At 38.6% G+C, this 15,397-nt stretch overlaps 1 protein-coding gene across 1 annotated transcript; it reads right to left on the bottom strand.

Moving 5' to 3' along the window:
- Positions 1-787: 787 nt before the first annotated feature.
- On the bottom strand, positions 788-2,322 carry LOC145790610 (uncharacterized). Its single transcript, XM_082868784.1, has 2 exons — positions 1,612-2,322; positions 788-1,520 (listed from the first exon to the last, which is right to left on the bottom strand). The coding sequence occupies exons 1-2, from the start codon at positions 2,047-2,049 to the stop codon at positions 897-899; spliced, it is 1,062 nt and encodes a 353-aa protein (XP_082724910.1). The 5' UTR covers positions 2,050-2,322; the 3' UTR covers positions 788-896.
- Positions 2,323-15,397: the final 13,075 nt, after the last annotated feature.

Here is a 15,397-nt window from a genome sequence, read left to right as displayed (position 1 = left end):
GCAGGCAAGGGGGCTTACCACTTGGAGGATCTAGAGGGAAGAGCCATACCCCGGCCATGGAATGCGGCCAACTTGAAATTGTTTTATTTTTAAGCTTTTTACTTTCCTCTTTTTTGTAAAGCAATTTTTTGGCTTGCAAAGCAGAATGTAATTCTTTTTGTCAAATTATAGAAGTCATTTTGCATTAGCACTTGGATTGTTCTTTTAATGTTTAAAAACCGAGATGATTTGCTCCGGTTGGAAGAGTTGGTGCTTTGTCCAACTTAGGATTCCCAACCGAGATGATTTGCTCCGGTTGGAAGAGTTGGTGTTTTGTCCAACTTAGGATTCCCAACCGAGATGATTTGCTCCGGTTGGAAGAGTTGGTGTTTTGTCCAACTTAGGATTCCCAACCGAGATGATTTGTTCCGGTTGGAAGAGTTGGTGTTTTGTCCAACTTAGAATCCCCAACCGAGATGATGTATTCCGGTTGGAAGAGTTAGTGTTTTGTCCAACTTTGGATTCCCAACCGAGATGAAGTACTCCGGTTGGAAGAGTTGGTGTTCTGTCCAACTTGGGATTCCCAACCGTGATGAAGTACTCCGGTTGGAAGAGTTGGCGTCTTGTCCAACATGGTATCTTGTCCAAACTTAGCAACAACCGAGATGGATATTTCGGTGCATGAATTTGTTTTGTTATGCTCAAGTGCTTCGACCATGTTATGGACTCCGGTCGACCAAGTGTTCAAATGATAAGTCATACCGAGATAGTTTGCTGAAGACGGAACTAATTACTACCGGGCAAACACTTGGCGAAAATTCAAAATTTTTCATTGATAAAGAAATTCATTACAAGAGGTGGGGACAGAGCCCGGTTACATCTAAAGTATTGAAAGCAAAAATGCAAAGAAAAGAAAACTAAATCAGGGGGGATAGATTGGTGAATTCATCCTCGGCAGTCTCAAGGTTGGTGGTTGGGCTCGCTTCTTGGGCACCGGGCACAACTTGACCGGGCTGCACTTCCACTACGGCGTCTTCAGCCTCCGAATCTGTCTCATCACTCCCTTCTTCAAGCCCCTCCTCGGCCTCCGCTTGAAGCGCACTGAATACATCATTTGCATATGGCACGAGGTAGACCGGTAGTGAAGCTTTGGGAGGATTGGCAAAAACGTCGGTGTCAGAGCCCTGGCCGAGCTGTTCGCAAGAGGATTTCCAGCCAGCCTTGAAGTATATGTCTTGTGTTGCAAAGACTTGCTTCTTGTAATTCATCTCGGCCTCGTTGAAACCCGCATTGTTGGCAGCCCGGCAAGCCTTCTTCTTCGCCTTCTTCAAAGTGTCAACCTCGGCCTGGAGCTCAGTTTGTTTTTTCTCGGCTGCATTCAGTTGACCGAGCAGCCTATTATTGTCATGGTTGGCCATCTCGAGAGAAGCTTTAGCCCGGCCAAGCTCGGCTTGAAGGCTTTCAACATGGCTGGCAGTGTCGTTGGCTTTCTGCCTAAGCCGGTGGATGCGCTCCAAGACCAAATGTTGTTTTTGAATGGCCTGCACAAAGAAGCAAAGTACATCAGCAAGGGGACCGAGCAAGAAGGACCGAGCAAACACTTGTTAAATGTTAAAAAGAACGCCGACTTACCCTGGCCATCGACTTCACGGAAGATTTTACCAGCCGGGTGTCAGGGACGTGGTCACTGCCTACCACGTCGCCCGGTAGGAGAAACGCTTTGGAGAGATCGAAGGCAAGCAAATGTTCTTTGTCTGCCTTGATCGATGCAGTCGCCGGGATGTCCTGCCCCCGGTGCTTCAGCTGAGGACGCCAAGCGGGCACGGGAGCCGGAGTTTCAGCAGGATGTTCGGTTGTCAGCTCGGTGACAAGCTCGGCGGAGGGATCTGCCCTTGGTCTTTTTCCAGCCCGGCGCGCTTCTCTGGCGGATTGCACGGCAGCTGGAGCTGGAGAAGCAAGGGCTACGACGGCTGCACTCGATTGACCGGCAGCCGGGGAACGGGTGGTGACGCTCGGTATCTCGGCTGAGGTCGCGGTTAGAAGGTTTTTGATCCGAGATCTTTTGGCCATTTCTTGCTCGTCGGTTAACCGGATTAATGGGACGTCTGGTAGGGTTGGATCTGGAGGTGGCGAAGGAGCTCTGAGGAAGTCAGTTACTCTACTCCGGCGCGGAGCAGAATATCTGTAAGTCGGTGTGTAGCCGAGCAATTCGTTGCAGTCTCGGTGACGGTACCTAAGCACGGCCCGAATTGCCTCGACGTTGGGGAATTGGTAGTTGGCTTGCAAGGCTTGGATAGCTGCAAAAGAAACAGGGAAACCGGTTAGTAAAACTAAAGAATAAAGTTAACCGAGCAAGTTTGAGTGGCTTACATGAAGAACCGAAGTCCTTGCTTATGAACCAGCCCGGCACCTCGGCTGTTTCGTAGTTGCCGGACACCCAGAAGAAATCATCATCGTGCATATCTTTGTCCGGGGTGCCGGTTACGATTTTTTCCTTGCCCGGTCTTATTTTCAAGTAGTAAGCCAGGCCGTCACCGGTGTGGCCCATAGTGTATTGCCTTAATATCTCGGCTAGGCCTAAGTTGGCGCCTAGCCGTTGGTTCAATTCGTGTACGCCGTTGATTATTCTATATGTGTTGGTGGACACCTGTGTGGGTGCCAGCCCGGTTCGGCGGAGGAACTCGGTTATGAGAGGATTGAGTGGGAAACGAAGACCCCCTTCAACGATGGATAGCACGGTGAAGGGGCATTCCTCCCTACCCCAAGGCGTGGTCTCTTCTTCGGCCAGCTCGAGATGGACGTCGGCCGGGACGCCGTAGTCCTCTCTGAAAGCGGCTAGCGCGGCCGGAGTATCCACAAGGAAGCGGAACTTCCCCATTTGTGGCCGACTTACTATAGCCCGGTTGATGGGTTGGGCACGGTGATAAATTGCTGCAGCTCGGTCCTGAGAGGTTCAGGAATGACAGGGGTCCCCTTGGACTCTGCAGGAAAAGGATGGTAAGTGTAAGTGTGTGGTTTCGCTAAGAGAGCTAGACTTCAGCTCGGTCGGTAAGGGGGCCAAACTACCTCGGTTGTCTGATTAAGGAGCTCGGTCGCCCAAGCAGACCTGATGTTAGCCCGGTTAAGCGACCAAGTCCTTTGGTTATCTCGGTTTTTGCCATGATTGGAACAAACACGTTGTTTGCCCGGTTTGGCTAACTTTTCGGATCAAAAGAAGGCCCAGAGCCCAGTTCACCCCAGTTCTTCGATGTTCTTCAGGAAGACGAAGAACACCAAGAACAGTGGGAGGTTTAGGACGTTTTCTATGGTCTAAGCCCTAAAAGCTACGTTTTTGGGTCCTAATGTGTGCAAAATAAGAGCAAATAGCAACATAAGAGAGATTAGGTATCTTACCTGTGAAGGGCTGAAGGTGTTCTCCCCAAACACGAAGAATGGCAGGATGGCAGTCGAGCTTGGGCTTGAGAATTGACAGAGATGGAGGCAGCAGTAGGAAGAAACGGCTTGAGGAGGGTGTTGTATTTGTAAGGGTGAAAGGCCGCCCAAATTCAAATTCTGGCAAAAACGGCGGGTTGGCTGCCCGATGACCAATGGCAGACCGCCACGTGTCCCCATTTATGGTTTTGGCAGGACTGAAGCGACGGGTTGAAAAGACGAAGAACACCAAGAACAGTGGGAGGTTTAGGACGTTTTCTATGGTCTAAGCCCTAAAAGCTACGTTTTTGGGTCCTAATGTGTGCAAAATAAGAGCAAATAGCAACATAAGAGAGATTAGGTATCTTACCTGTGAAGGGCTGAAGGTGTTCTCCCCAAACACGAAGAATGGCAGGATGGCAGTCGAGCTTGGGCTTGAGAATCGACAGAGATGGAGGCAGCAGTAGGAAGAAACGGCTTGAGGAGGGTGTTGTATTTGTAAGGGTGAAAGGCCGCCCAAATTCAAATTCTGGCAAAAACGGCGGGTTGGCTGCCCGATGACCAATGGCAGACCGCCACGTGTCCCCATTTATGGTTTTGGCAGGACTGAAGCGACGGGTTGAAAAGACGAAGAGCCAACCGAGCTACTTTCAACGGGAATAGGTCAGCCGAGGAATATAACCGGTCAAATCTGCGGACAATTACGTCGACTAGCTCGGTCGAGGCTTGGCGTCCTAACGACCGGAGAAACGTTATCTCGGACGAGGTGAATAATCCCAGTCACGCTTCCGCGGACGGAATTAAGGGGCAATTGAGAGGGTGATTTATGCTCCGGTGTTGGGCCGAGGTATAGACCGAACAAGTTGAGGGCCCAGCAGAGCATTGGGCCGAGATGATCGACTGTTCACCCGGAGGTGGGCTACCAGAAGTTGGGCCGGGCAGAGTTTGGTCTGTGTGCTGCCCCGGACTGTGCAGAAGCTGCTCGGCCAGAAAGTGACCGGTCAGGCTAGGATGCTCGGTCCGATGATTGTCGAAACCAGACAGACCGAGAGGCCGGCGCTCGGAAAGGCGCGGTCAGCCGAGGTAGTTGACTGACCGACGAGAAGGCCGACCAAAGGAGGAGCCCGGGCTAAGCTCTGCCGGGATGCCGCCTAGCCCGGTCCTTCATTCGGTTATCCGGTTAGGCGCTTAAGGTATGAAGCATGGTATGACCGAGGTAGGGCAGCTCGGCTGCCGAGCTCCAGCCATGCTAACAGGCAGTTGAGAGCAGGTGATGAACGGCATGGTTTATGCTGACAGATGGGATAGCAGAGCCACGTGTCAGGAGATGACAGGGAGTGGATATGGGGCTCAGAAGGTATATAAGCATGTCTGCGCCCCCCATACGCGATACACGAACACTCTGTAAGGAATTTCTTACACTCAAACACTCTCTCCCTTCTCTCTATCCATCCTAAGGTGTGTGCTAACTTGATCGTCGGAGGGTTTTTCCGGCCACACACCGCCGGGTAGCTCACCGTTACTTGCTCGCAGGTGATCGGACATCGACGGAGCTCGGAAGAAAGGAGTACGGGCTTGCCGGAATATTTGCTCCCCGTACAGGAATATTCAAAAAGAATATAAGTTGGATGGAATAAAACTCTTAGAAAGTGGATTTATCAAAAAAGCTCCCATCATTAAATTTTCTCTTACACTTATCTTTTTAAAAAAAAATTATAAAAAACTAAAAATCATCTCAAAATTATTTTTAAAACTCATAACCAAATAAATTTTTAATTTTCAAAACTTTTGTCAATAATTTATCTTTCAAAATATAATTCAAAATCCTTTCTAAAAAATAAACCAATCAAAGCTTTAAGTTTTCTCTTTTTGGGTATTAATAAATTTTTAGGACATGCGAAGGAAGTTATGATGGGACTTTACGACGTGCTTTTAGCACTCGTTTGACATATAGTTATGGGATTAAATTAATTATGAAAAGGTAAAATAAATTAAAAAAAATTAATAAAATAAAATATTACATATAAGTTATAATTATTTATTTTTCTTATAAAAATTTAAAAAATTATTTTAAATAAAACTTTTTAACCTCATATTAAAATAGTTAAAAAATTAAAAAATCATCCCACATTCCAAACCAATCCCCAGTTCTGTCGTTTTGATTTGGCACACACACATTGTACTATTATTTTGGGTCACCTACCTAATATTTTATATGGTTAGTTTAATCAAAAAAAATTAATTTTATATTTCTAGTGGACAGAGTCCTGGTCAACAACAAAATTCGTTTTTTTCCCAATATATATATTTATAACCTTTTGACGAGTTATGAGAAAAAAAAATTATCATATGCTCACAGTGCATTACTCCAATATTCATAAAAATCATACACTCATACAAGTTTTTATATTTAAAGGCTGACTCCATTTGATAATGTTGATTTTGGGGATATTGCAACCATGTCACGTGAGAGAAAAAAAAAAAAAAAAAAAAAACCTTTTGATTATTTGTTAGTCTATGGCCTATTTTGAGTACTCCCTTAAAAGTTAATTTTTTTATTTTTATTTTTGAAAAAATTTAAGAAATGAAGTGACTTAAAAAAATCAACTTTTTAACTTTTAATCCAATTATCAAAATAAACCTATATATACATAAAAATATATCATAGTTAACTAAGGATATGTATTTTATTTATATGAATCCTATCAAAAGTAGTTTTATATGCTTATGATATCTTAATTATTTTTGAAAAATACTAAAAACAGCCTTTTAACACTATTTGTATTTGTTAATGTTGGAAATATGTAATATATATATATATATATATAAAATAAAGCAACAATATTTTGAATAATGTAAAAAGTATACAAAATTGTAAATATTTTGTCGTTTTGTAATTTCTTAAGAGCCATTATTTTTAATAGAAGTGTTATTTTTATTGGGTGATATTTGTTGTATCAGTCATCACTTCAATCATCACTTTTTTTTGACAAATTTTTCCCCTTGCTTTTGATAGGATTTTGCTAGTATTTAGACTTCTTTTGGCAAGGGATTAAAAATCAACTTTTACGTTTTAAATCTCTTTCGAGTTATATTATTTATCTATTTTTTATATATTTTTTCAAAAAAATTTAAAAAAATCAAAAAAATTACTTCTCAAAACATCTCTTAACAACGAGTGTTAACGATAAACGATTCATTTATTTTTTATGGATGAAAAGTCTTTATTTTGTTTAGTGAACTTATCTTCAAACTTATTTTAATGATTCAAATTATTTATTTAATAGGACTTGCCAAGTTTTATAATCACATTTATCGTCGTTACTATTTAAGTTGAATTTAATTTGATTATATGACTATACCAATGCTTGACTCATTTGACAAAACCCACCAAGGGACACACACTACATGGACCCTTGCTCCCTGTTTTTTAGACATTTTGTGATAACTTCAAACAAATACTTAGAAGTCGCAATTATGGATAATTCAATTATGATTAATTCATTGCAATTTAATTACAAATTTTGCTGCTTAAATTCCTAATATCAAAGGCAGAGACATTGAGGATCATTATCCATACAGGGCTAACTCTTTTGATGACTTGTGTGGAAAATCAAAGTTAGGACCAGTAAACTCACAAATGCTGATAAAGTGTTTGAGATAGACTAAAATAGTCAATAAACAAAATACCCCATCACATCACTCTCTCTTCTTTTTTTTCTTTTTTTCTTTTTTTTCACGTCATTTCTTAAAACGTCAAATAACTAATTAAAATTATCTATTCTTAAATAGGTCATAACAAGAGAATTGGTTTTTAATTTTGAGAAAATAGCAATCACAGATAAAAGACCAAATAAATAAATAAATGAGGGTGGTGCAATTTTGAGTTGCATACTTTTATATTTGTGTAATTATTTTTGGTAGAATATAAAAAATATATGAAGAGTAGGAAAATTAATTGTAAAATAATAAATGTACAAGTGAATTATGTATTGAGTTCTTTAAATAAAACTTGTATCTTTATTATCTTATAATTATATTTCTTACTTATTATTTTTAATTATTTTTTATTTTTTAATCTATTTTACTAAAAAAATTATTGATCTATCGAATTTGAGCACACACAAATTGCCTGAATTGCGTGAATTGAACAACCGACGACATTCTTGTTAACTGTAGTTCTCACCTTTATCAATTGCCGTATCAACCAGCATTCGCCCGAATAACTGACATCCTTCTAGATGACAAGCCAGAAGACCTCCTGAATGACTAATCTATTAATTAATATATATAAATTCAAACAATTTAAATAAATCAAAATTATACAGTGTGTTTGGTTTCAGTTTTTTGAATTTAGTTTTTTGAAAATTGAGTTTTTGATTTTTTGTTTTTTTTTAGTGAATATTTTTTAAATTTTAAACAATTTTTTTACTTTTTTAGATACACCTTACTTAGATGTATCTACATAGTAAAATATTTGTGAAAAAATATTTTAAAAAAATTAATAAATTCACAAAAATATGAAAAAATTAATAAATTTTCATATTTTTTTTTAAATTTTTTGGTATTTAGTGTATTTTTTAAATTTTTTTATACTTATTATATTTTTTAAGTGTATTTACGTTAAGTATGTTTAAAAATTAAAAAAAATTGATTAAAATATTAAAAAATTTATTTAAAATATTATAATATGAAAAATAAAAAGATAAAATTTTCTAAAAATTAGAATCAAATAAAGTGATAATATTTCCCTGAAATATAATTCCCCTTTATTTTTTCATTTGTTGGAGTCTTCGAGACTAGTGGGGCAGACCTTGGACCCCACAATCCACCGAAAATTTTTGTCATAGGATATCATCGTAGGTGAAACTATGGAACCCATGTCCTTTGCTTAAGATTCACTTCAGCCCCTTTTAGGAAAGAGGTTAGAAATTGTTTTTGGATTAGACAGCTTCTTAACGTGTTTGGTTGAAGGATTTGTAAAGAAATTTGAAAAAATAAATAAATAAATAAAATAAGAATAAAATATAATTATATTTTACTTAATTTTATATATATTTTATTTTTATTTTCAAATTCCTTCTTAAAGTCCCTAATCAAACACAATATAAATGATTTATTAAATTTTTTATCAAATCTTTCATATGGGTATAGGATTCACACACATGTAAATTTGTGTGGGTTCCACATTCATGTAAGAGATTTGGTAGAAAATTTAGTAAATTATTTAGGATTCATAGTATTTTTCATTATTTTTTGGTTTTTATTCTTTTGAATCACATTATTTTTTTAAAAAATATTTAAAAAATATGAAAAAATTAACTTTTAAAACATTTCCAAAAGAATGATTACATTGCAAATATACTTGGTTATCATTTTTCAAAAATACTTTTTAGAAAATTTTACTTTTTTATTTTTCGTATTTTTTTTATTTTTACTGAATTTTTTTAATATTTTAAGCAATTTTTTTAATTTTTAAACATACATAACATACATATACCCAAAAAGTAAAAAAAATTGAAAAAAACCTTTTAAAAATTCACTAAATACCAAAAATATAAAAAAAAATAAGAGAATTCAGTATATTTTTTATATTTTTATGTATTTATTAATTTTTAAAAATATTTTTTCACAATTTTTTTACTTTTTAGATAAATCTAAATAAGGTGCATCTAAAAAAGTAAAAAAAATATTTAAAATTTTAAAAATATTCACTAAAAACAAAAAAAAAATTAAAAAACTCAATTTTCAAAAAATTTAATTCAAAAAACTCAAACCAAACATATGATTCATTTTATTTTCGTTCATTAGTCTCGAGTGGTAAGACCTCGAGTATCGTAAGGTTCCCAGCTCCCCTATTTCTTAAGTTAATTATTTAGGCGACATAGGATAAACATTTATAAATTATAGGGAATGGTTTCGCTCTGGTCCGTAATCGGATGGGAGGATGATGTTGGGTCCATAATCGGATGGAAGGATACTGTTGAGTTTATGAGAGTCCACTACATGTCTCGTTTTGAAAATCTGGACAATTAAATATGTAGAACTCGTCGAGTACTATATGTCTGTAAAAAATCACGTTGATCAAATATCGATAACTATGTGATCATATAAGCTTTGTATGAAAAAAATGGACGGTGCAAAATAAAAAATTTACAAAAATCTGATATGATCACATAACTATCGATATCTGATCAACGTGATTTTTTTACAAGCATATAATATTTGATGAGTTCTACACATTCAACGGTTCGGATTATCAAAACGAAACTCGTGGTGGGCCTGCATGGACCCAACAGTACTCTCAAATCTGATCACGAATTGGAGGGAAGCCATTCCCTAAATTATAAATGAACAAACGTTATAGACAATACAAATAAGAAAATATTTGAGACTTGCGATAAAGAGCAAATTACCAACACCCCCTTGAGATTTGACTAAAATATAAATTTCTTCCTAAGGTTTGGAAAATTACAAATTGTCCCATGAGATTTATATTTGCATAACAAATGAGGAGGCAATTTGTTATGCAAATATAAACTTCAAGGGACGAGATGTAATTTTTCAAACCTCAGGAAAAAAATTCATATTTTAATCAAATCTTAAAGAAATATTAGTAATTTGCCCATTATATTATACTTTACTTTCTTATCATATCATTAAAAATGTAATTAGGAGTGATGAGGCAGAGAATGTAGCAAAATCCATACAAATAACAAGCAATAAAAACAAAAGAAAACAAAATGATTTGGACAAGAAACATCCAAGACAAAATTGTAGCCACAACCTCCGCCAGAAGCATGCAACAACCACAGCTATTTCTTGCTTTCTCTTTCTTTTCTAAACAGTTATCGAATGAGAGTTTCAATTTACCAAAAAGGTATAGTGAAAACATAGAAGAAGAAAATACAATTCGGTGTAGATTTTTAAAAAAAATTACAAATAAATGATAAATTTTATAAATATTAATAATTAAAATTCTAAATGTTTTTTTATATTTGTAAATTTTTTAAAATTCCATTGAATTATAATTTTTCCAACAAAAAAACTACGTAATTATTACTCATAAATATGTAATTTAAAGAAAAAATATCATATAAATATATAATGATAAAATTAATTATAAATCAGTGAAAATGCAAGTGATGAGAACTATTTGGTGAGACAGTATTCCTTTATATTAGGAACATGTCACACTAAAACTTTATTGTTGACAATTTGTTTTTCCAGTTTCGTAGTTATCTAGAATTTTCAATAATTTAAATTGAATTTTTGTTTTTTTTTATTTGAACTGTTTTTATTTGTTTTATTTATTATAAGAGTATATGTTAAATTACTTGATATAATTGTTATATATAACTTATTAAATAGTATTAAAAAATGTTGGTAAAAATATCAGAAGAATTATATTTTATTGATAAATAATGCAAAGAAAATAAGATACAAATAGATCAGGCTGAGGCATAGATATTTTACTTTCTTTAAGGAGATCAAGCCCATTGCGGTAGAAAGAATTCAAATACCGATGCAGCAGTCACTAAACTCTAACTTGTCTCCTCCAGGATACAACTGTCCGACCACTTGTCGTATGATTCAAGTCAACTCTATACATGCTGGTGAACCTAAAGCTCCACCATGAAAAACACCATTCTTTGGCTAATAATCTCTCAAGTGTAAAAATAGTTAGTCTAGAAAAGAATAGATAAGAGAAATAATATATAGGCCACTAAGACCTTACAAATTACACAAAAAATAATGACCATTAAATCAGAGAAAATGGTGCGTCCCAAAACCTTCAAATATTAACTCACCTCACCACCAAGCCCATGACTTTCCAGTTAACCTCCATTCATGGACAAGACAAAAAGGTCACTAAAAAAAAAATGAATAAATAAATAAATAAATAAATTAAAGACATTAAAATGGTTCAAGAATCCCCCACTCATTTTAATATTAACAAGAACAAGAAAGATTACCAAACAAAGATAGACTTGTATGCATCATGAAGGCGTGTGTGCGTACCGAATACCGCACTAGATGATTGTGGATTGGAGCTCCGCACCCTACTAGACTATCCCGGAACTGAGTCCCTGCAACAATGAGCACCGTTAGAGCTGTTCGGCTAGAGCTAGCCGGATAACCCCTCCAATGTGGGAGTAAGTGAACGGAGAAGATGGAACGTGTTCTCTAAGTGTAGAGAGTTATGTTCAAATGAGTATATTATAGCTCAACTTAGTTACCTTCAATGTCAAGTCCTTGTAGTTTTTATAGAACTCCTTACTTGTTGCCCAAGATGGTTTCATGTGACTTTGGTGCTACCATGCTCCTTTTAACATTGCTCAAGGTAGGGGACCATGAGATATTTGACAATGGATGCATATACTCGTTGTCCCATGCTGATAACAAACCACATTCCCTTGATCAACCATTACCGTGATTTTAGGGAGAGAGGACCAGTTGAGGTGGCAGTCTGCACATGCATGCATTCATAGGTCTCACGTTTCTTTGAGAGGTTCCCTCAACTCGGTTCTGTTGTATCTCGGCTCGGCCCTTTGTGAGACTGCTTATAGAGATGGGCTGGCCCATTTAGATATTTTTGTGTGGGCTTGGCCCACTTTGGTTTTTAGTGATGGATTCGGCCCATCTGTTCAGTCTAAAGATTGTGACTTGCAGCTCGACATAGCCCAGCGTCACAGCTGGACTGATCTTTTCACTGCGAGTTGGGCCCAAGTGCCTGAGGACTTGGGCGGACTATTGATCATGGAATTAGGCTTTAATTGATTTGCCCACATATTTATCTGACCCATTTGGACTTGGGTTTAATGGATTGGGCCGGCCTAAGGCTTGTATCTGACCCATTTGTATTTTGCCCCCTAGCTTGCGCTAAGGTTCCCCTTAGGGGGAGTTAATATCCAGCACCCCAAGCGTCGTGTTGCTTCGGATCTGCCCTAGTTCGGCCTTGGTGACGGTTCAATCTTGACGCATGCACTCTGCATGATGACACGTGGCGACATTGAACTGGTGTGCAAAGGTAGTGCGTCGAATCCATACATAGGGGCATGATTTTGTACCTTCATGCTGGTTGAGGGTAATAAATGTCCTAGGGCTGTCAATTCAAACCCCTTCGTCTATCTTTGAATTTCAGGAAACCCCAAAACCCTTTCGTTCTTCTACCTTGGTACCGACGGTGCTCTGCCCAGGCTCTTGCCACCATTACTGCTGCCATTATCATTCTAGTCTTTAGAATCTCCCCTCGTCACTGTTCCTTTTTTGAATCTCTGTAAGTTCCTTTGAAACCTGTCTCTTTTTTCGTTTTTCTACCTTGTGCGCTCTCGTTGGCCCTCGCGCCACTATTTCCGGCGATTGGCTCTATTTCTTGCTTAGTTGAGTTTTGTCCTTGCCCTACTAGGTCTAGATAATGGGAAAATTTTAGACATTGGTGGATACTCTTGAGGCAATGGCCTTGTTCCCCTGTGACTATGGTATCCCTGATGATGTGACCCTTTCCCTGGTGAAAGTTGATGCCAAGGGCATGGGTACCGGAAACACTGTTGCTTCCCTATTGCTGCCATTGTTGAAGGAGGGGTTCAGTTTCCCCCTGATCCATTAGTACGCCATTTCTTGCACCAAGTTCAACTTTCCCTAATGCAGGTGCCCGCAAACTTATTCTGAGTTGTTTGTGGCGTCTCCGCCCTTAACAGGCGATTGGGTCTGAACCTGGACATCTAGGACATTTTGGGTTGTTATACCCTTTCACACAATAAAGATCATAGCACCTATTATCTCCGTATTCGTTCGACTGACTGTCATCTTGTCATCGGCTTACCTGATTCTGACAAACACAATGACGATTTCTTGTAAGTTGGTGGTAACTGGGAGTTTACTGCTCGGATTGAGTTCCAATCTGAAAGGATGCCTAAAAAAGATGGCTACGTAGGTCTGAGCCCTTTGCCCTATTATTCTGTACTTCTGTCTTGTTTTGAATGTTATGCTAATGTTGTTCCTTATCTCTGTAGAGGCTTCTCATTTCCAACGCAAGACGAACCGAGAGAATGTTGAGGCGGTCAAGGCTATTTTGAGGTAGAAAAGAGGTTTGCGCTAGAACTACTGGACTACCAGGCAATCTACCGTACCACAATCCAGAAAAAAGTAAGGCTTGCTGCATTTCTTCTTGATTCTGATACCGAGACTGACACATTCTTTGCCCCTCTAGTCACAAACCGCCACCTCGGCCAAAGCTTGCACGCTGAAAGGACACCTTTTCTTGTCCCCAGTTTCACAAAGAGTGGATCAATGTCGAAAAGAAGAGTGTTGGTGGATCTGGAAGCAGAGGCTTTTGACTTTTCTGACGCTTTGGAGGTTTCTTTGGTCAAGGCTGAGCAAAAGAGCCTTATGGACGTAAAACTGGAGATAGGGGCTTTTGGCCCTTCTGCAGCTGCTATCGAACCCCCTGCTTCAATCCCTGAAAGGATGAAGAAGAAGAGGAGGGAGACTGGCAAGGCCATAGTTGGAGAAGCTTTTGAGGATCCTGTTGAGGATAAGTCATTTGAGAAGTGAAAGCTACCTATGTTACATCAAGGCAGGCCCATTTCTACCTCTGATTCGGTTATTGCTTCTGGGGACTTTGTTTTTGACCTAATCAAGACTTTGTTAATGCCAGAAGACATGGCAGGTCACAACGGGCCTTGTGATATTCCAATCCTGAAGGGGACCCTTCAAATGATGGCTGCTGTAAGTGTTTCTATACTCCTTTTGGTGTTTTTTGCTGGTTTGTGCCATTTGCTTTATTTTAATACCTTGTTATCTGTTGTAGTGTATCCAGAAGATGCATTTATCCATCACTTGAGCTGAAGAATTAGAGAGGGCCGTATTGGAGGCCGCCATGGATGTCGAAAGGCTGACGACAAATTTGAAGGTCGAAAAGGAAGGCTGAAGGACTGCAGAAAGGGAAGTGTTCTGCCTGAACAAGGTTGTCGCCTCTACTGAAAATTTGAAAGTGGCTGCTATTTAGGTGCAAGCCCAACTTGAGAGCGAGGTTGCTAAACTGGAGGCGATTGTAGCAGTTATGGCCGTTGAACGTTCGACTTTGGAGGCTAAGCATTAGTAGCAGGGCTGGGATGAAGCTGGAGCTGCTTATAAAGAATAAGTGCTGGTGTTGCATGACAAGCTTTTTCTTAAAGGTTGGACGAGTGCCCTTGCTGCTGCTCAGATTCCTGAAGAATCCTTCTTGTTTCAAAATGTTCCTGTTTCCTCGAAGTCCTCGAGTTTGAAGACCAATACCACCCCTGTTACTCTTTTAGCAAAGATTTTCTCAGAGACTGATGCTGCAAGTAAGACCCCAGAGGGTGGTGCTGTCAATGAAATAGTGAATGTTGAAAAAAATGAAAACCTGGAGACTGAAGTTGTGAGAGACGTGGTTAAGGAACCTTCTGTTTCTTAGAAAGTTAGAGCTACCTCTACTTTTCCTCCCGAAGATGATGTGAACCAAACTGTGAATGTTATCCCTGAAGTTCCTCCCGCTGATGAGAGTTAGAGTGGTTTTCATTTGAAAAGACTTGAAGTTTATTTTACATATTTTTCCTTTTTTTCTCGTTTCCTTGATGTACTGGAGCTCGGTCTTCCTGACAAGTTGCCCCCTGATGCATGTTGAGACAATTTTTCTTTTTCTACTTCTTTTTGTTGTGGTCAGTTGTGCCTTTTGTTGGATGATGGAATTTTCCTTTTAGACCTTGCAATCTGTTGTTTAACGTTTGTGTTATCTGTGTTGTTTACCCCCGACCGAGCATTGTTGGGACTGAAGGGCAGAATAGATGCTTGGTCTGGTTTATTTGACATGCTGCAGGGCTGGGCTTAACTTACAGTTAGAGTGTCTTACTTAGGTCTAGGTTCATTCCAAGAAAACAATTGTTTGCCCCCACCTAGAGCTTAGTAAGATTGGTACTAAAGATCTGTTCTTTATGGCAGAACTGTGTGAGTCTGTTCCAACTCTTGATAGTATGAGTGATGT

The sequence above is a fragment of the Camellia sinensis genome, chromosome 1 (genome assembly GCF_055761805.1).
Source record: "Camellia sinensis isolate YWXY chromosome 1, ASM5576180v1, whole genome shotgun sequence".
NCBI classification, from domain to species: domain Eukaryota; kingdom Viridiplantae; phylum Streptophyta; class Magnoliopsida; order Ericales; family Theaceae; genus Camellia; species Camellia sinensis.
This window is presented reverse-complemented; position numbering and strand designations above follow the sequence as displayed.

What these genes read in the sequence shown, in the direction of transcription:
- LOC145790610 (XM_082868784.1), bottom strand. Translation starts at nt 2,049, where the DNA reads ATGGCCAAAAGATCTCGGATCAAAAACCTTCTAACCGCGACCTCAGCC. An exon ending in CCGTGAAGTCGATGGCCAGG is followed by an intron (nt 1,521 to 1,611) that starts GTAAGTCGGCGT and finishes TTCTTTGTGCAG; the next exon opens with GCCATTCAAAAACAACATTT.